Source organism: Papilio machaon, chromosome 16 (assembly GCF_912999745.1).
Source record: "Papilio machaon chromosome 16, ilPapMach1.1, whole genome shotgun sequence".
NCBI classification, from domain to species: domain Eukaryota; kingdom Metazoa; phylum Arthropoda; class Insecta; order Lepidoptera; family Papilionidae; genus Papilio; species Papilio machaon.
The window spans coordinates 2,333,372-2,355,289 of record NC_060001.1 but is presented as its reverse complement, the minus strand read 5'-3'; the positions used below and the strand labels follow the sequence as shown (position 1 = coordinate 2,355,289).

Genomic DNA, 21,918 nt, shown 5'->3' with positions numbered 1-21,918 from the left:
AGTCATTTCATGCAATAAAGTTTATGAGTTTGCTGAACTAAGAGAAAATAATATTTGAAACAAAAATCCATAGTTCCATAAATATTTATTTACACTATACTATTTTAAAACTATTAGCAAAACAGTAAGGATTACATACTATTTTTTTGGTGGAAACGCTTTAAGTAGTTGATTCAACTGTCTGTGTGTTAACTTTTTTTCTCCAGGAACTAAAATACCTTTTTTCCCTTGCTCTCTTTGAGTCGCAAGTTTTTGGCTAAAGTCACGGTAACAGCCTTGAAAAGCGGTTATTTCTTTCATACATTCTTGTTGATCGAAGTCATGTTTCTTAAAGCACGCAAACATTAATGAAATCTCTTGCATGCAGGCTGCTTCTTTTAGATTATCTCCTTTCCCTGATACAGTTTTCTTCAGCTTGAGTGGTAAAAGCATTTGAAACGGCACAGGTTCTTTTTGCGGTGCTCTGGCTGACTTATTAAATGGTGCCGAAAATAGTAAGGTATTTAACCTCATTTTTATGTTTTTACACTATATCGTTCGTTTTAGTTTTTCTATTAAAAATTATAGGTTATGTATTGTCTAAATTTTGACAAGATACACTTAACTGGCAAAGTGACAGATGTCACTGCAATATCACCAAAGCAAACTGCTTTAAAAGATTATAGAACAATTATTATTCGTTAAGTTTCGGTGAAATTTAACTGAAACTGCTTATTTTGTTAAATAACAAGAAAAACATTGGATTGTTATTTACATTTCAATATCGTTTCATTTACAGTGGAATCTCTTTAAGTCGAAACCCTCAACAAGTAAAAAAAATGCCGTCTCCTTCCACTGAACCCTCAAATTCACGGTATCTCGAATTATTCCGACTTTATTTCCCTAGGCAGATGTCTTATACTCGATAATTCGTATTTAAAAAATGAGACTCTGTGAGTCGAATATAGGAAAATATGACGTCTTCTTCTTCTTCTTTTAATTTATAGTGGACCCCATCGTTTTTTTCGATGATTTCGCCAAAGTCAAAGTTGAAGATAAATGAAAGTGTAAAGTATGTGTGATCAAAACATTAAATAGCAAGAGACAATCAAGGTAACGAGGTCCGGTATACTCCGACAAATGACCGGTAGCTGATGATGTCAGTTGAGACACTGAAAAAGGACAATATGACGTCTTACTTACGAATGACGTCGTATTAGGAATTCCCCGTCAAATTCTTCATGTCTTGAACTTCTTGTGAAGTTAAATATTCCAATAAATTATTAGAAGATATATAAGTCAAAGTTTTGTGCTTTTCCCTTCACATTTGAGATATCAAAGTTCTATCGTATGATGAAGGGGTAAAAGAAACAGGGATGTTCAAGCTTTATACTCTAGCAGCTGTCGCCCGCAACTCTGTCCGCACGACATTAAAAAACTTTATTAGTAGCGAACTTTATGTGTTCTTCCAGATTATGTTCAACAATCGTACTGAATTTCAACAATATCCGTTGAGCCGTTATGTAGATACCTTCAAACAAACATCAATCCATCAAACATCATCTAAACATTCCCATTTATAATATTAGTGAGATTTTACAAAACAAAAAGAATTTCTGTCCTTAATCCGTCTGATAAGTACCAAACAGAACAGAAAGTGAATTTTCGATTTTAATTTACGACTTTTGTCTAATCTATGGCTTAGATGAGATAAAAGTAAAAAGATTAAATTAAAATGTATAAAGTTATCGTCCAAACATTATAAAATTTGCGGTGATTCGAAGGGCACTTTTAAAGCTTAATTTATGATCTTATTTATTCATTTCGTTTTTTATTGAAGATTAACTATTTACCAACAAAGACAATACCAGTAATGAAATAAATCTGTAAATTTTGGCTTTCATTGAGGTATTGAAAAATAAAAAAGAAAGGATGGTATTTTTAGTTTATTGTGCGATACGTAGCCAAATGGCTACGTATCGCACAATAACAATATAAACTATTCAACTTCTAACTTCATTATTGTATTTATTTATTAGTTGTACTATTATAGTACTTATTTGTAATTAGTTAGTTATACTTATTTGTATTTAGTTTGAAATACCTAAATTATAGTACTTATTTGTTCAATTATTTTAATATGTGTGTACATAACTACCATCTATCCGACGTTCTTAACTTGAAGAAAAATTGTGTTTCAACTTGCACATATTTGCTAAAAAATTCAAAGATACAGAATATAGAAAGATTTAACAGTGGTAGACGCCAGCAACAACAACATCCGTTGCACGATTTGGCCGGTTCGCCCGGTGAAATACCACGACCACACAGAAGACAGGTTTGAAGTAGAAGTAATTCCGCGTTTCGTCTGATGAGTGTGGTGCCGGAGGCTTAATTTTAGTCATCTTTCTCTTCTCACCCTTTTCTTATAAGGAAAGTTTGGGAAGGGCATGTGGATTTGATGGAAGTGCATCTCGCATAGGAAGGTTAAATATTCTCTTTTCGTGCTTCTCCTCCTTCGTCGATTGGGGGTAGGCAACGCATCTGCAATTGCGAATGTCTATGGGCAGCGGTCGCTTTGCCATTTCGGCGAATTCATGTGGCCGCTTGCTCGTTTGCCACCTTGTAATATAAAAAAAAGATACGTGTGAACTCATCCAATCCGCACCGGACCAGCCTGGCCTCGTGATTATGGCCTAGTCACCTCTATCTTGGGTAGGATCCGAACCCCTCGGTGGTGACACATATGGTTTAACGATGAATTTATTACGAAATTCGATAGAAATGGGAACAGGATCTTACAATGCTTGAAATTTTTTGCTTATAAGGTAAAAATTAATTATTTGACCTGAATAGCATCGCGAGTATTTCTGATGAAATAAAATAAGTAGAGCGAGCGAGAATTAAGAATGGATTTTCCAAAAATCCTTTCTAATTTCTATAAGTATTTAATGTGAAAAAATATGTACATTTTAAAACTTTCCAGATCAAATTGTTCAGAATGCGTATCTCGTGAAGAACTTACTATAGAAATGATTCTACGAGTATGAAGTAAGGTCTTAGTCGTTGTAGTAAGTTATTTCTTTTGTTAACCATCTGATTTTGATTGTGTAGCCCTGTGGTATAATAAAAGAAGTGCACATGGATGTAGAGAAATCGATGAAAAAGAGGAAAAAAAGGCAAACGCTGCGGCTGTAACTTACGCGACGAAACACAGATGAATGAATAACGTACAGCAATACAGCAGTTATCTAACTTGAAGATTAAATGGATCTACTGATAAAATTATTGTTATAAATACAACAAGAAAATGTCCACTGGACATAGTTTATAGAATCAACTGCTAACTAAAAAAGTAAGTACTAAAGATTTTATACAATTGAATTTCTTTGTATTTCAAGATTACTCATAAACGTTACTAAATTATTAAATTTAACTGTAGAAGAGTTGTTGGTTAATTGCTATTCCAAAGTATTTTGCAGTAGTCAAGTTAAAAAATATTCTAATGTTTATAGATAGTACGTTTAACAACTTAACTTGATTGTTAAAGTTAATATTAGTTTTAAAAGTTATTTAATATGGTATGTTTTTATAGAAGAATCGTGATGCTCCTGATCGCCTTCGCTATTTTCGCCGTGGCGTCTGCCCGCATCATCCCGCCTTCGGTGGTGGCCAGCACCAACCCCGAGGTGCAGGAAATCCTTAACTCCATCCAGAGCTCGAGCACCGACCCCGCCACCGCCGCAGCACTCGAACAGCTGCTCCTCGAAGTACTCGGCATCGCAAAGCCTGAACCAATCCAAGTTGGACCTGCTATTGTCGATGAATACGAGCCCATCCACGTCGGACCAGCTATCGTTCACGAGCCTATCAACGTTGGTCCTGCTATTGTTGACAAAGAGCCTATTCACGTTGGACCTGCCATCGTTGACAGTTATGAGCCAATTCATGTTGGTCCTGCTATCGTCGACAAGGAGCCTATTCACGTTGGACCTGCCATCGTTGACAGTTATGAGCCAATTCACGTTGGTCCTGCTATCGTCGACAAGGAGCCTATTCACGTTGGACCTGCAATCATTGACAGTTATGAGCCAATTCATGTTGGTCCTGCTATCGTCGACAAGGAGCCTATTCACGTTGGACCTGCAATCATTGACAGTTATGAGCCAATTCATGTTGGACCTGCTATCGTCGACAAGGAGCCTATTCACGTTGGACCTGCAATCATTGACGGTTATGAACCAATTCATGTTGGACCTGCTATCGTCGACAAGGAGCCTATTCACGTTGGACCTGCAATCATTGACGGTTATGAACCAATTCATGTTGGACCTGCTATCGTCGACAAGGAGCCTATTCACGTTGGACCTGCAATCATTGACGGTTATGAACCAATTCATGTTGGACCTGCTATCGTCGACAAGGAGCCTATTCACGTTGGACCTGCAATCATTGACGGTTATGAGCCAATTCATGTTGGACCTGCCATCATTGGCAACGAGCCTATTCACGTTGGACCTGCCATAATTGACAGTTATGAACCAATTCATGTTGGACCTGCTATCGTCGACAATGAGCCTATTCACGTTGGACCTGCAATCGTTGACGGTTATGAGCCAATTCATGTTGGACCCGCTATCGTCGACAGGGAGCCAATTCATGTTGGACCTGCCATCATTGACAGTAATGAGCCAATTCATGTTGGACCAGCCATCGTCGACACGGAGCCAATTCATGTTGGACCTGCAATCATTGACGGTTATGAGCCAATTCATGTTGGACCCGCTATCGTCGACACGGAGCCAATTCATGTTGGACCTGCCATCATTGACGGTTATGAGCCAATTCATGTTGGACCTGCCATCATTGGCAACGAGCCTATTCACGTTGGACCTGCCATCATTGACAGTTATGAGCCAATTCATGTTGGACCAGCCATCGTCGACAACTATGAGCCTATTTCAATTGGACCTGCTATCGTGGACCCCGCCTTGCCCGTTGGACCTTCTACCAACTCCCCCCTCGTGCAAATCGTATTAAACGTTCAGTCATCTCAAGCCTAAACCTGTACTACCCAAAGGCATCTTAATCCATTAAATCCGAATCGTTTAATTTAGTCAAATACAAAAATATTTCAAGCTACTGTTTGTTATTAAATAAAAAAATCTTTAATAATAATTCCTTTTTATTTATTTTCCATGTAGAATACTGACTTGAGTTTTCGAAGTTAATAAAAATAGCATATGAATAATATGATTAAATAACTTTTCCGCTATTAATATGTTGGCCATACGTACATACAAAGATGCTATGCAATGCTATAGATATGACAGAATGTGAAATTGAATGGAGAAATATCTTCTCCTCTGATGGCACGACGAATTAAATATTTAGATTACCACGTATGGTTTGTTTTATTTTTAATTCTGGTTTTAAATTTTCGAAATAGCTTTGTTTCTTGTACGAGTATCTAAATAACTTAATAGCCCCCACAGAATTAAAAAAAATTTAAAAAAATTAAAAACTTTAAGTAACAATTAGCGAAAATGGCAATTAAATAACAACTTACTTATAATTCAGAACGAAGGGCCACTTTCTAAAAGTAAACATTTTGATTGACAGGTATTGCTCAATCTTATCAAGTTATTATGTTTTTTCAAGTTATTATCAAATAATTTACGACTGATTTATAAATGATAATAAATCATCCATTTCAATCTAAGTCGCATTAATAGAAATAATCCAAACCTTGTTAGATAGATAGATATTTTTTTTTCAAACTTGATTTTATCTTTAAGCTTTAAGTTTTTAAAAAAATCGAACAAACATAAAACAAGAATTCGCAATAAAAATATTAACTTTAATGGTACTAAAGGATGTCCCATAAGTAAAGAGACAAAACTGAGTGTTCATATCGGCCGAGAAAAAGGTTTTCAAAAAATAAAATAACTCTTGCCATGATAATCACCGGTAACAAGTCTGTCAAATTCGCGTGGTTTTGCAAATATTGTCGATTTTTTTCTAACATGAAGCGGACCGAACGTGAATCGTTAGAAAAAAGAGTAATTCAGTACAATTTTAATAATGGGAAATCCGATGCAGTTCGTAATTTTTCTTAAGAAGTGGCTATAAAAACAAGTATCTACAGGATAATTAAACGTATGAAGAATCAGGAGAGACTGATTTTAAGAAGATTCCGGGAAGGCAAAGTACCATAGCAACTGATCGAAACATAGATAAGGTAAAAAAGGTTTTTAGAGAAGCACCTTCAACATCTGTGCGGACTGCGGCTCACAAATTAAAAATATCTAAGTCAATCATATCCAGAATTAAAGTTCAAGATCTGGGCATGAAGAGTTTTGTGAAATTGTCCGCTCCAAAGTACGTGAAAGACCAAGAAGTGCGTGCTAAGCGAGGTTGCCGTCGAGTTTACCAAAAAAATTTGAAAAAAATTCTCATAATTGTAGATCAAATTTACGTACCGGTTGATCCCTCTGATATTCCTGGGTAGCAATATTTCCACGCTACAAGTCGTGGTGAGTTGGATTACAGTGAAAAAGTTAAAACAAAAGCTAAATTTTTTAAGAAGTATTTGGTTTGGCAAGCTATGGAAGAAAACGGCAATGTTTCCGAACCATTTATCTGTACACGGTCTATGAACTCACAAATTTATTTTCGAGACTGTATTATGAATTATGAAGCGATTAATACCGTTTATAGACAAGTATCGGAGGGAAGACGTTGTATTCTGGCCGGATATGGCTTCGTGTTATTACGAGTCTGAAGTCACTCGATATTTGCAATCTATGGGCGTCAAATTCATATCGAAGCAAAACAATACTCCAAATGTTTCTCAAGTTCGAAGCATCGAAATGTTTTGGGCTCTGTGTAAAAAGGAATATATAAAGTATTCAGAAAAATCAAAAACGTTGACATCTTTCAAACAAAGATGGACTATATTGGCCAAATAACTTCTTGAAAAGCAGTCATGAGACGTGCATGCATTAATTTGAGAAATATCGGCTATAACTGCATCGCAGGAGCAAATTTGATATAGATTGTATTTTATTATTATTATTATTATGCATAATTTACAATGACACACTGAACAGTTGACATACAATTTTTCATACAAAAAAATTTTCATTCAATTGTCTCTTTACTTCTGGGACACTCCAGTATCAATAAACATGATTGATCTTAAGAATAAAAATATACCTGACCACCCGAATTCGTCAATATAGCGAAGAGACTGCCCATAGACTTACGCATTTGCAGATAAGTTTCCTACCTTTACTCAGGTACAAAGGTAATTTATTAAAGGCGGAGAGCTTTGAGTTTATCACTTGATAATATAATAGCTTTTATTAAATGACCTAAATTGCTTTATAATAATGACAGTATTTCCTAACTTTAGCTTCAGTGAAATTTAACATCAAGGTTTTAACGTACAAAGCATTAATTTTTAATTCTCGTTAATCGCACCTAAAGGATTAACGATTTAACGAATTTAATGATAAAATTAACAGGAAGTATATAAAGACAGAAAATCAGTCATTCAGTGTCAGTCTACTTTAGGCTAAAAGTAAGTACAAACATCGATACTTTTCCTCACTCAGAATGTTTAGACTTTTAAGACTTATGTGATTAAATTATACTTATTGATTATACTTTTCTTATCTCATGTTCAAACTTTGTTTCAGGCTTGTTTGCAAATTTCAAGACATATAAATGTAGAACGAATTATGTTTCTAACTTTGAATAACATTTATTTTAATAAAAAGATAATATTTTTAAAATTGTGGAACTTAATAGACTTGTTTTATTAATATGTCGTTGTTTTTTCAGAGAAGCATCATGAAATTCGTAATCGCTTTTGCGCTATTCGCCGCGGCGTCAGCTAGCATCATCCCACCTTCGGTGGTAGCCAGCACCAACCCTGAGGTTCAGGAGATCCTCGCTGCCATCCAGAACCCGGCAACGGACCCTGCCACCGCCGCCGCGCTCGAACAGATGCTCCTTGAAGTCCTCGGCGTCGCCAAGCCAGAGCCCATCCACGTCGGACCCGCCATCGTTGACAGTGAGCCTATTCACGTCGGACCTGCCATCATTGACGGCTACGAGCCCATCCACGTCGGACCCGCCATTGTTGACAGTGAGCCTATTCACGTCGGACCTGCCATCATTGACGGCTATGAGCCCATCCACGTAGGACCCGCTATCGTCGACAACTACGAACCCATTCATGTTGGACCTGCAATCGTACAACCCTCGCCGGTTGCTTCACCCTCCCCCCTTGTTCAGATTATCTTAAACGTGCAGTCGTCATCTGACGTCGCTATTGATTCGGTCCCCTCCCCTGCGCCCACCCCTGTGCAAGTCGTCGACGAAGCCGAGGCTCCGGAGCCCATCATCGTGGTTGACAAGCCTGAACCTCTACCTGTCATCACTCTGCCTGAAACTATCAATTAATTAATATGAAATGTAACAGACCTGATCACAAAAATATGTACTCATAATCTATGTTTTTTACTCTGTGTATAATGAATTAATAAACTTTTTGCTTCTAATAAGTTTTTTATTTCTTTTCTTATCTAGAAGATTCACAAAATAAGTTTTTTATAGACAGAATAATTTGTGATTTATACAACCCGGATCTGTCTATAAAGATAGCTAAATAATTATTTCTTTTTATCAGTTATTGCAGTGACAAATTATTTCTTTCCGAAATGTTTCATGTTCGTCTTACTCTATATCTCTATATCATGGAATATTAACTTGATACAATAATCATTTGAAAATTAAAGTAAGTATGATAAGGACAACTCAAGGCACCTGTTACAAATGCACAGCAAAATTTAATTCATTACTTTAGCAAAAATTTGTAGGCGTTTAATTTTTTTCTCAGGTACTCACGAAACAAAATTAGCTATGAAGTTCTGGTAGGCGTAGAGTAATTAAAAAATTAAAAACACAATTACCAACACACCACCGATGTCACAGGAGAGATTCAATAGTCTAATAACACAAAAATAAAAATGTACGTACTTATACTAATTAGTCATGTCTCTGTAACATCTTGTATTCGCTACGATACGCTGATTTCCGCTCTTTTCAGCATTCAGGTTTTTCAATTCAAATACAGTCAAAATCTGTTATAACGACATCGAAGGGACTACTCATATTGAGTCGTAAAAACCGATAGTTGTAACAACCGGTGACAGGTATTAATAGGAAAGATATGTATATAACATTCAGCCAGGACCTTTGATTTTGGTCAATTTAACCGGTATGTTGTTCTAAACGATTTCGCCATAAACGGTTTTGACTGTATATTCAAACATAATCTAGTTATAGAATGGACATTATCAGCCTCTTATTTTAAATATTTTAAACATAATCACACATAGTCGACACAATCGCTATGTGTCTAGACAACCGAAACTCTACCAGTGGTTTTTAATTTTATCTAGTGGTTTGATTCGCAACGACTTGTCTATTAATATACGCACGTTTATTTTAAATGTTTTTTACTCATTGCAATAACTAACTTAATAATCGCTAGCAAAATGTTTATTTCGTAGTATGATTAGTGCGTATTATTAAAAAATTAAATATTACATTTGATACTTTTTTTAATATTCAATATTAGTAAAAAAATAAACTACGTTTATAATTTTGGAAAAGATGATTTTATTTTTCTGTGAGAAAGAATAATATTTATATAATAAATAAGTTCTGAGCTCTTATCGTGTGCTCGACTATGCTTCTTACCTATTCTTAAAAGCAAAGGAATCTTAAAGAAGGAACAACAAAAACAGACCTCACGCCAGTAATCCAGTGTTAAAAAGAAAGTTGTCTAATATTGTGAAAAAATGAACAATCAGACACGTGTACGTAACGTATACGTAACTGTAAAGGATGTCAGTTGTTTGATAATGAACAAATTATCGTGTAAGATACAATATCTTTAAGCTTTTTATAATGCATGATGATAAAATATACGTGTGTATGTAGAAACGTGTATGGGAGTATTTATTGAATGTCGTATAGTACTTGTGTATGGTCCGTGCAATACACAAGTACTATAATAAAATAATATCTAATTATCATAATAATTATTAACAAAAATAATTTAATATATGACTTATGAGAAACAACATCAGTTACACAAAGGGACCGGCGTGGTCATACAACTCACAGAAAACAGGCGGAGTATTGACTAGCATTTGATGTGATGAGGTACCGACTAAATTCTAGTCTTCTGTGAATAACGCTGTCAAATTAGAAAGGGGAAACATATTGATTTTAACCGTAAACAATTCGTCTAAAATTTCATCATCATCAGCCCACTATACTTCCGCACTGAAGGACTCCTACACTAACTCAGGGGTGACTAGGCCATTGTTAACCACGCTGGTACTTCACACGCATCCTTGAATTTCTTCGTAGATATGAGCAGGTTTTCCTTCATCGGACTTCGGATAAATGTAAATATGTAAATATAAAATCGAAAAACACATTGTTTTATGTCGATCTTAACCCAGGACCTAAAGATTACAAGTAAAGTACTTAACCCCTGAGCCACCAACGCTCTATACGTCTTGTATTTACATTAAAATAACTATATATGTTTCAATCTGAATATGTCTAAAGAATGTTTATTTACATGTGCGAAGTCATCTCACTTTATGTCTACTCCAAGGGACTCGAGACTACCCCAAGTTAGGTGTGACTAGGCCTTACTTAACCACCATGGCCCAGTATGGATTGGTATTAAAATAATCAACCTAATTGCATATTTTCAAAATTATTTATTTGGACAGTCAGATTTTTACACTCAAATCATTTTTAGAAGCGCTCAGTTGTTTGCGTTGAGGAGGATTAAACGGAGACGGGCATTGCGGGGTTAGCGACGATGACCGCATCGGGATTGTAGGACGGGTCGGGTCTTTCGATAACCGGGCCTGGGTGCACGGGCGCAGCCGCGGGCGGGTTCACGGTCTCAATGACAACAGGGTTGCCGGCAACAGCTTGGTTCACCTTGATCAAAATGTGGACTAGAGGAGGCATTTCAGGGACAGTAAGGGCGCCACCATCGGGTACGGGGAAAGGAACGATGGCGGGTCCAACGTGGATGGGTTCATACTCGTCAACGATAGCGGGTCCAACGTCGATGGGTTCGGGCTTGACGAGGCCAAGGACTTCGAGGAGCATCTGCTCGAGGGCGGCGGCGGTTGCAGGGTCGGTGTTTGGGCTCTGAATGGCAGCAAGGATCTCCTGCACCTCAGGGTTGGTGCTGGCGATGACGGCCGGTGGCAGGATGCTGGCCGAAGCCGCGGCGAAGAGGGCGAATACGATGAAGTATTTCATTGTTGACTAGGTTGTAAAAAAAAGTTAGTAAAAAAATTATGATTGCTAAAACAAAAATGTTATTTTTACTTACTTGAAGATTCACTTGTAGAAGTTCAACGAGGTATTCAATGGATAACTGCTTTTCGACAGTGTATTTATAGGTACCATTATCCATATTGTCATTTAATCCAATTTAGATACGAGGGAATTTTATGCTTTTTAATAAAAAAATACTTTAATGCAAGTTTGATTGTTTTATTACATTAAAATGCCTTACCTACGTCGAATATTTTTTTTTTTTTTAAAGTATAGAATAAAACATTTATAAAGTTTTTTTGTCGTAATTCATTTCCAGAAAAAGATTTTACATTGTACATACATGATGTACATGCATGCATATACCTATAGTTTATAGATGTTAGCTTATTTTCCTTGCGTAGTCTCTTAAGGTGTAGGAAGGCTCGGATCGCATTAAAAAGTCAAGTTAAAAGCACAATCCGGGAGTTAAAAATGATCTTAATCGACAAGAAGTGGAGAGAGAATTCTATAGAAATGAAATGATGATTCCATCACCAATGCATACACAGTGAGTCTTTTTAAGGCATCAAGAATGAAGGGCGATGATCAATACATTAATGAAACTTCTTTATCCTTCTATTTTAACAACACAAAAACTAACATGAACTTTTTCGAAACTAAAATTCCAGTACAGAAGGAAGCAGACACATTTACACATTTCATTGTTCTTAACGTAGCTGCCACAGACATAGAAAGAAAAGGAAATTTAAAATACAACTGTTGATAAAATTTAATTTAAATTCCTTGGCCCAAAAAAAGTATCTTTTATTCTTTTTGTATATTTTCAAGCAAGGTTATAATCAGAGCTGGGCATTAACTCGTTAATCCGTTAATCGTTAATTAACGAAGTTAACATTTTGCTTAACGGATTAACTTTTAAGTTAACTTCAAAAAGTGTTAACGCTTTTGTTAACTTCCGTTAAACTCAACTTCCGTTAATAAAAGTCCGTTAATCGTTAAATTAGAAACTTGGAGACGTGCTGTCATTTTGTTTAAATAACGTGCCACGCCACGCTCGTAAGTTCAACTATGTTGGGCGACTGTCGGCGACTCGAATGGTGAACCAACGAGTTGATAATTGATATATGTGAAGTTCGCGTGCAACTGTGATGCATCAGAGTGTCCGGGAAAGACGTGACCAACAGGACCAAAACAAAAGAAGGTTCGAAATAGTATATTTCATTACGAGTATATAAAAGCATGAGTATGTAATAGCCCACATTCCGAACGCTCTTCGCCCCTGCAATACCCTCCAATCCCTTTTTGAGCAACTGTATTAAAACACTTTTTACTCGTGCCTTCTCTTTCCCAACTGTAAAAATGATGTCTATTAAGAAGAAAAAACCAACCACGAAGTTTTTACAAAAAAAAAATCATTGAAGTTTTTATGATTCATGCAAATATTTCTAAAAGAAGCTCCTAATTTGTTACAATATCAGATTTAATGATTTGATGAAGATTCTTTTACGGTTGGCGCCATTTTTCAAACATTTTAGTTAGTTGAGTTTATTGTGTTTTTAGCCGACTTCAAAAAGAGGGAGGTTATCAATTCGACTGTATTTTTTTTTTATTATTCTAATAAATTGCTTAATTTTTTCGCAACCGTAATAAAATAGTTGTTTAGTACACGTGCGGAACTGTCATTACAACTGGTTCCTACTGTCAACCCTCACCTTCGGCTGCGCCTCGGCTCGGGTAGATATTTGTCGGAACTCTTTGCAATGACAGGCTTTCCGCACTCGTAATGAAATATACTATAATGCATTCATACTTGTCTCTTATACTAATGTGTTATAGAATGTTCAGTCAAATTACTATTTTAAACAAGTGTCGCCACAATAAGTGCGAAATTAGTATGTATAATTTTGGTATGGTTAACTGTTAACGATTAACTTTAACTTGCGTTAAATTTTCGAGAATTTAACGCTTTAACGATTAACGAAGTTAATTTTTTAATTAACGGATTAACGATTAACGAAGTTAACTTTTCGATTAACTGTGCCCACCTATGGTTATAATGATAGTTAAGTCGAAAAGGATAGCTTGGATCATCTTTAATCTTTTAACAATACTGATACCTTGCATTTTGATAACACTTCAAATCTAAATTACCGACTGATATAGCAAATATTTATTACATTGATCTATTCTTTGTTACTTGACAACACGTCTTTTATCAATTTTGAGTGGGACAAAAAGAATATGACTTAAAATAAAATGACGATCTTAAAGGGTATCCGCAACCGAAGTAACGAAAACAAAGCGAGAATGGTTTCTTAGAAATAAACAAATATCCTGCATGCAGAGGATAACAGGAGTGAATTTGTGTTTTGTTTTATGTCGTTATATCAAAATGACTAAAAATATTGAATTTAACTATACAGACTGTTTTGGAAAACTTGTGCTCAAACTAGTTATGAGTATCTTTATATCGTCATAAAAGTCGATGATATTGTAACGAAATTATCATCATTAAAATAGCATCAAATAATTTGTTCAGCAGATTTCCTTGATGACTATCTGCTTTTCTCATTTTGAAACGTTCTTTTTGTAAAAGTAACTCTATAATGATCCCGTACAGTAGGAAAATTTTAAAAGTGTCATTTTCTCCTATCGTCGTAAGAGTTTTGAAATAAAAAATCTTTTTCAGTTCACTAACTTTCTCTAATGCTGTAGTAAGTTTTACTTTATCCATATTATTAAGTCAAACATTAGTAATTTTTGTTTCTGACAAAAAAGCAGAATATTATTTGAGTAGGTATATGTATGTAAGTTAACGCTTTATTTATTTACTTTATAAGTTGCTTTCTCTGGCAGTGATCTGAGATTCTTGTACCATATCGGATACAAATTAAATACCGATTTTTTGTTCTTCATTCAGAACTTTTAATACGTGAATGAAATTTTTAAACTGTGCTGATACATTTAATCTTCACTGTATAATATTTTAATACCTTAGCTTCCGTCGTAACTTAATGTAAGGATTAACTTATAGTAAATTATTTTTTTCATCGCGTATTTATCAAATTATTAAGATTAATATTATATAGATTAATGTAAATATCCGACTTGATAAAAACCATTCAATAAAAATGTTGTTATGTTGATCGTATGTTTTCATTGACGTGATAGCTATACAAAAACATTTGTTTCATTCAAATACCGACTATCAGACATGAAGAAATTACGCTTATGCAATTTTTGAAAGCTGACTTCAGGGTACAGCAAAAAGTTAGCATAGTTCAGTACAAAATTAATATATTTATTGAAAGGCAAATCTAAAAATTAATAATTACTCTTAGTATCTATTTATATATCTACTAGCTGTCGCCCGCGACTCTGTCCGCGCTCAGTTAAAAATGGGGGGGGTTTATGAAAAATAGATGTTGTCCTATTCTCAGACCTACTGAATATGCACAAAAAAATTCATCAAAATCGGTCAAGCCGTTTCGGAGGAGTAGGGCAACGAAAACTGTGACACGAGAATTTTATATATTAGATTTATGTTAGTGTGAGCATCGCGTCTAAACATCTTCCGTTACGTTATGTTTTACGCATATTTTTATATTATGCCGACAGGACCTTTCTAGGCCCTACATAAAACAAAAACATAGTAATTTCTGTAATAGCTGGACTGATTTTTATGGGGTTTTTGAAGGTAAGTAACTTGTATCCAGGAGGAACATAAATATGCTATTTTTTTAATACATGCCGACAATTACAAAAAGAAATAGAACATTTTGTAAACTGTTATTCGTTAACCGTTTTCTGAATGGATTAAATGAGTTTATTATTACTAAAATGGTCACTATCTGAGTATCATTTTTCCAGTTTAACCAGTACCTAGATAGACATTAATATAGAGTGCATACTAATAGTTGCATTTTGTAGATTAGTAATGTAATTTAATGTAGATTGAAATTGCTTCAGGAGCTTTTGTAGTTTCGGTTTTTAAACCGATAACAATCTGAATGGTTTTATTCTGAAAGTTAATATGTTTCGCAACCTTAAAATGAACATGATAACAAATAGATAATTTTTTGTAGTCCATATCTTAATTAGTAAGATATGGTGCATCCAATTTAGTAAATTATGGCATTAATTATAGAATAGTTAGTATGTCTTTCAAAAGAAGGTAGAGCGGTCTTTGAGTTAAAGCATTAACTTTAAATCGTGTTTGATGAAAAATGATGGATAACAAATTAAATAATAAAATTAAATAATTATTAAAAATATATTTATTGCATTAGAAATTCGTTAGCCTTATCACACAGATCTATTTCAGCTTAGTTAAGAATGTCGGGCAGAACAACAACGGGAGAGGGAAGAACTGGGGCTACGATAACAGGTTCAGGGACGACGGGTTGGTCGACGACAATGACAGGCTCGGCGACTGCGGCCTCCTCAACAACTTGCACGGGCGTGGGCGCAGGGGGGACGGTCTCAACGACGACGGGGGAGCCGGGCACGTTGGTAGGCACGTTGATCTTCAGAATGATTTGAACAAGTGGGGATTGAGCTGAGGGAGCGGGGATGACAGGGGCGACCTCCTGTTCATCAACAATGGCGGGTCCAACGTGGATGGGCTCGTATTCGTCAATGATAGCGGGTCCGACGTGGATGGGCTCGCCAACAATAGCGGGTCCAACGTGGATGGGCTCGTACTCATCAACGATAGCAGGTCCAACCTGGATAGGCTCGGGCTTGGCGATGCCGAGGACTTCGAGGAGTAGCTGCTCTAGGGCGGCGGCGGTGGCGGGGTCGGTGGTTGGGCTCTGGATGGAGGCTAGGATCTCCTGTACCTCTGGGTTGTTGACCACCACAGAGGGTGGCAGCACGGCGGCTGAAGCTACGGCAAGGAGAGCGAAGACTGCGAAGTATTTCATGTTGAATCTGTAAATGAAATAATGGAAACTATATAAAGTACTTAGCGACCATTTTACTATCGAGGGAGGCAAAGTCAATCCACGACAGAAAGTCTGTTTTGTTCTTTAATGTGAAAGTCATCTCTTATCGTCACAACATAACAAGTTTAACCATTTTTAATAAAAGGAAATGTTGAACATAAAGTTTGTTTTGTTTTACTTATCAACACATGTTTACAAAACTATTGTGAAGAATTAAACGTGATGTAATTGGTAACTATATATTTAAGATTATATTATATAATATTTAAGGTTATACAACAAGGCAAGCGAAACACCTAGAATTAAAAATGTTATTACACTTACTTGTTAGTGTTGAATTAACTGTGACATTTGTGATTGAAACAACATATTTATACGAAATTTGCAAAAGATAAATTTTGATAGAAAGACATTAGGTATTTAATTTAAAGCGTATTTTTATCAAATTTATCATATTTGGATTATAATTCATACGACCAATTTTATAATTTTTTACGACTCTCATAAACTTATGAAATACGACAATCCATGCAAAATTCTAAGCGTTGGTTACGTCTTAATGCAGTGGCAAATTGAACTTTGTGAAATCTTAGAAGTAAGGAAAGTTCGATTTTGAAGCATTTGATAATAAAAACGACTATAAATATGCACCCCAGGACAACACGCAAAAAGTCCAGACCATGCAGACTCTCCGCAATACCATTCCATCAGTCTACAACTGACCTTAATGAAAAAAAAGTAATTAAATTGGTAATTCATTAAAAAAAAGAAGGCCAACTTACTTGCTCACCCTACGGCGGCGATAAATACGTTCACTCACACTGCAAAATAAATCATATAATTTATGGTAGTTATTTGATTAGCATAACAAACAGAAAAGGGCAACATGCTCTTAAAAATTAGCAAAAAGTTTACAAAAAATTAACTACCACTTTAGTTTAAAAGACTAAAATTCTAAAACACCGATTACATGAAATGACTTTTTTTTTAAATAATCTGCAAAACTTTTGTTATTTGTGTGGAACATATGGCACCAGATATATTTTACACAAATTTAAACTTTACAACGAGGAAGTAGACCACACCCGTTATTGACCTGCACGGATTAAAGTCTCTGCGAATATCATAAATTAATTTTTAATCATCCAAAGTAATTTATAGTATACTTAAATAGTATAAAGACATTGATTAGACAGTAATTAATAAGATAACATTTTATATATAAACTATGACACAGTACAATAAATACAATTAGCCGGAGCACCAAATACTCGTAAAGTCTGTAAGTCAATTAAAATACCACAGAATTAAAAATATAAATAATAACACCTATTTATATTACTCTGATACTACTAACAACCAACTATTTGCTTCTAGAATTGCAACATGAAATACTTCGCAGTCTTCGCCCTTCTTGCCGTGGCCTCGGCCGCCGTGCTGCCACCCTCTGTGGTGGTCAACAACCCCGAGATCCAGGAAATCCTGGCCTCCATCCAGAACCCAAGCACCGACCCCGCCACCGCCGCTGCTCTAGAGCAGATGCTCCTCGAAGTTCTTGGCATCGCCAAGCCCGAGCCCATTCAGGTTGGACCCGCTATCGTTGACGAGTACGAGCCCATCCACGTTGGACCCGCTATTGTTGGCGAGCCCATCCACGTCGGACCCGCTATCATTGACGAATACGAGCCCATCCACGTTGGACCCGCCATTGTTGATGAACAGGAGGTCGCCCCTGTCATCCCCGCTCCCTCTGCTCAATCTCCACTTGTTCAAATCATACTGAAGATCAACGTGCCTACCAACGTGCCTGGCTCCCCCGTCGTCGTGGAGACCGTCCCCCCCGCGCCCACCCCCGTTCAAGTCGTCGAGGAGGCTGAGGTCCCCGAACCCGTCATCGTAGTTGACCAACCTGTCGTCGCTGAGCCCGTCATTGTTGCCCCAGTCCTCCCCTCTCCCGTTGTTGTACTTCCCGACATTCTTAATTAAAGGGGAATAAAGTACAAAAAAAAATCACATACGGCATGCAAAACACCAGAGTTTATCACAAACATTATTTTGTTTATTAATGCAATAAAGATGTTATCATAAAAAATACAGTTTCATTATTTGAAAAAAAAAAGTACATAAGCTGCATTCTCTATGGACGCTCTAGGTCCAGCTAAAACCTGACACGCTGATTTCTTAAGTGAGTAATGTTAATAAGCATGTACAACACAGTTATTCGTACGTTTATTGGGCTGAGCAGCTTAGTTTTTCTATAAGAGCATGTCAATATTCTTTGTCAATATCAAATGCCATGCCATGCCATAACACGGCTGTATCTATGAGAGTGCTTCGGTCTCAGTCAGCTTGAGAAAAAAAATAGCCGACTTAAAAAAAAAAACAATCTCATAATCTCGGCCGAAACCGACTCCAAAATAACAATAATTATACACTATATAGACATGTTGCAAGAAAGAAGAGAACTTTCTTTAGAGTTTAGAGACACGCAAAATACGCGCTTGTCGTGGAGTTGCGGAAAACTGAACCCCTACTAACTACTAGAGTTTATAGAGTTTTCATGACATTATTTTGTTTCTTTTTAGTGCATTTTTGCATTTTGTTTTAAAATTTTTTTTTTTGAAGTCGGCTATTTTTTTTTTCTTAAAATTTTTATTTAATTTCTCAATTTTTAGTGAATTTGAAGTTCACTTACAAATTTCCTTAATACGTATAAGGACACGTATAAGACAAATAAAGAAAAGGACTTTCCTATTTAATATGTGTGTACTTCAATTCAAAAACGAATTTAGAATGCAGCAGATAACCACTTATCCTTTAAACAATGAAATAATTATCAAAATCGGTATACAAATTGAAAATTGTATACCAATTGTCCAGCCGCGCGCCGCACTAGCATTTTTCGAATGCGCGAAGTTTTTAATCATTTAATATCCTCCAAACTATTGATCAGAATTACATAGTTTAAAGGCTAATGTAATCTGCATTTAATACTCTAGCCTTCAAACATATTTATTTGGATAAAGATTCATACCGAATCTATATATCTTATATATATAAAAGAAAGTCGTGTTAGTTACACTATTTATAACTCAAGAACGGCTGAATCGATTTGACTGAAAATTGGTGGGCAGGTAGCTTAGAACCAGGAATCGGACATAGGATAATTTTTATCCCGTTTTCTATTTTTTTATTCCGCGCGGACGGAGTCGCGGGTAAAAGCTAGTATAATATAATAACGCCGTAAGCTTACGACGTTGTTTTTCGTGTGCATTTTAATCGAAGTTTGTTCACAATAACATGGATTTTGTGAGACATCCATGGATGATAGATATATGCCACCAAAGAATTTTATTTAGCAAATTTCAGGATCTATAATTACTGCATACATCATTTTTATGTAGGTCATATAGTTTGACCTACGTAAACCCAGAAAGCAAAATTGTGCTTTTCATGTAGCATTTTTCGTTTCCGCGTAATTTTATTCTTACAATATCTCCTAAACTATTAGACAGAATGATATAATTTCAAGGGCAAATATACTCTACATTAAATTCTCTTGATAATGAACATATTTATTTACATAAGGGTTAATTAATGCTGAACTCGAATAATAGCGTCGGAAATAGGGCATGAATTTAATTGATGTTTCTGAAGAAAAAAATGGTTATTGTGAGAAAACTATAAAAGATAGATATATGCTATCGCGGACTTTTATTTAGGACATTTGAAGAGCTACAATTCGTCCATACATGTAGACCCTATAGTTTAACCTACGTAAGCGCTGAAAGCAAAATTGTCCCTAATTTTCGCAACAAATTTTGAAGCTAAATTCAAAATCTACTAGTCTTCTAGTTATTTAAAAAAAAAAAAAAAAAAAATTAGACCCATCTGCAAACACTTCTTTTCGATTAAAATATTTTTTATCAAAATCGTACCACCAGGGGCGGAGTTTCGCGGTAACAGACATAAAAAAAAATACAGTCTAATTGATAACCTCCTTCTATTTGAAGTCGGCTAAAAAGAAAGAAATAGTCGGTACCAAGGGGAGATTTAGGATGTCCACTTGACACGGTGACAAACCTCCATAATAGCTCTACAGTTAATAGACTGTCCAGAAAAAGATAAATATTTCAATAAGGAAGTAACTTCTATCTCAACTCAATGTTCTCGTACACTAGATTTAATTGTCTAACGAATATCATGAATTTATTGTTTAATGATCTATCACAATTTATTGTATACTAAAATTAGATAAATAGTAGATTAGACGGTAGACTGTGTGATAACATTTCATATAAAAACTTTGAAAACATTAGAAAGAACATACTCAGTCGCAGTAGCTACAAGAGAATATTGTAAGTAAAAAAAAAATATGAAGTGTACATTTTCTTAATTATTTTATATTTATATTTAATTTAAATCAAATAATTTGCTTTGCTCAACTTTCTTAAAGATTGCAAAATGAAATTCTTCGTTGCCTTCGCCCTCCTCGTTGCCGCGGCTTCGGCCAGCATCCTACCGCCGGCTGTCATCGCCAGCACCAACCCCGAGGTGCAGGAGATCCTGGCCTCCATCCAGAGCCCGAGCACAGACCCCGCCACCGCCGCCGCCCTCGAACAGATGCTCCTCGAAGTTCTCGGCATCGCTAAGCCCGAACCAATCCAGGTTGGACCCGCTATCGTTGATGAGTACGAGCCCATCCACGTTGGACCCGCTATCGTTCCCTTCCCCATTCCCGATGGTGGTGCTGTGACTGAGGTGGAAGCCGCCCCCGTGGTGCCCGCTCCCTCTGCCAGTGCTCCTCTGGTCCAGATCATCCTGAACGTCAACGCTGCCGCCAACGTTCCCGGCTCACCTGTCGTCGTGGAGACCAACCCCGCTGCGCCCACCCCCGTTCAAGTCGTCGAGGAGGCTGAGGTCCCCGAACCCGTCATCGTAGTTGACCAACCTGCCGTCGCTGAGCCCGTCATTGTTTTGCCCGACATCCTTAACTAAATCCAGAGCTGCTTCCTGTGAATAACTACTTTTTAACAGTATTTGTCATCAATAAGCCATCAATGCAATAAATACATAACTAAAATTTATATTTTTTTTATTTTTGAACCACCCTAGAATTGACCTAAATGTAAGTGCTTAACTAGGTTTTATGGATTTACTTATGATTTATATAAAGTCAGTAAATTTAAGTATTAGAACTTATCGTTTTACACGTCTACGCAACACAAAAATATGTTAAAGTACAATAAAAAACATACATACATATGGCATGCAAAATACCAGAGTTTGTCACCGACATTTTTTTGTTTATTAATGTAATAAAGAGGTAATAATTATAAAAAGACAGTTTCATTATTACATGAGCTGCATCCTCTATAATGAGGCACTAGGTGTAGCTTAAGGCTGACGCGCTGATTTCTTTAGTAAGTAATGTTGATAATCATGTACGACACAGTTATTCGTACGTTTATTGGGTTTAGCAGCTCAGCTTTTCTATAAGGGTATGTTATTATTCTTTGTCAATCTCAAATGCCAAGCCATGGTAATAGAAGACACGACTGTGTCTGTGAGGGTGCTTCAGACTCAGTCAGCTTGAGAA

The 21,918-nt window shown here is 36.1% G+C and overlaps 5 protein-coding genes and 1 long non-coding RNA gene across 7 annotated transcripts; 3 read left to right on the top strand and 3 right to left on the bottom strand.

Moving 5' to 3' along the window:
- Positions 1-97: 97 nt before the first annotated feature.
- LOC106715803 lies at positions 98-607 on the bottom strand. Its single transcript, XM_014509159.2, has one exon. The coding sequence runs from the start codon at positions 511-513 to the stop codon at positions 139-141; it is 375 nt and encodes a 124-aa protein (XP_014364645.2). The 5' UTR covers positions 514-607; the 3' UTR covers positions 98-138.
- Positions 608-3,574: 2,967 nt separating this feature from the next.
- LOC106715760 (cytadherence high molecular weight protein 1) lies at positions 3,575-21,411 on the top strand. Its single transcript, XM_045681420.1, has 2 exons — positions 3,575-3,821; positions 20,988-21,411. Exons 1-2 carry the CDS (start codon positions 3,585-3,587, stop codon positions 21,315-21,317), a joined length of 567 nt encoding a protein of 188 aa, XP_045537376.1. The 5' UTR covers positions 3,575-3,584; the 3' UTR covers positions 21,318-21,411.
- LOC123721770 lies at positions 4,681-4,977 on the bottom strand. Its single transcript, XR_006756302.1, has 2 exons — positions 4,912-4,977; positions 4,681-4,797 (listed from the first exon to the last, which is right to left on the bottom strand). It is a non-coding gene; the product is annotated as an uncharacterized LOC123721770 (long non-coding RNA).
- On the top strand, positions 7,476-8,549 carry LOC106715814 (actin cytoskeleton-regulatory complex protein PAN1-like). The gene is made up of 2 exons (XM_014509170.2): positions 7,476-7,564; positions 7,828-8,549. Exon 2 carries the CDS (start codon positions 7,837-7,839, stop codon positions 8,449-8,451), a length of 615 nt encoding a protein of 204 aa, XP_014364656.1. The 5' UTR covers positions 7,476-7,564; positions 7,828-7,836; the 3' UTR covers positions 8,452-8,549.
- Positions 15,633-16,704, bottom strand: LOC106715759 (36.4 kDa proline-rich protein). The gene is made up of 2 exons (XM_014509108.2): positions 16,644-16,704; positions 15,633-16,305 (listed from the first exon to the last, which is right to left on the bottom strand). Exon 2 carries the CDS (start codon positions 16,296-16,298, stop codon positions 15,699-15,701), a length of 600 nt encoding a protein of 199 aa, XP_014364594.2. The 5' UTR covers positions 16,299-16,305; positions 16,644-16,704; the 3' UTR covers positions 15,633-15,698.
- Positions 17,529-18,381, top strand: LOC106715815 (calphotin-like). Of its 2 annotated transcripts, none has more exons than XM_045681418.1 (2): positions 17,529-17,601; positions 17,697-18,380. In XM_045681418.1, exon 2 carries the CDS (start codon positions 17,706-17,708, stop codon positions 18,303-18,305), a length of 600 nt encoding a protein of 199 aa, XP_045537374.1. In that variant the 5' UTR covers positions 17,529-17,601; positions 17,697-17,705; the 3' UTR covers positions 18,306-18,380. The 2 variants fall into 2 exon arrangements, with proteins under 2 accessions (XP_045537374.1, XP_045537375.1); XM_045681419.1 differs by having other exon boundaries at positions 17,543-17,597; positions 17,697-18,381.
- Positions 21,412-21,918: the final 507 nt, after the last annotated feature.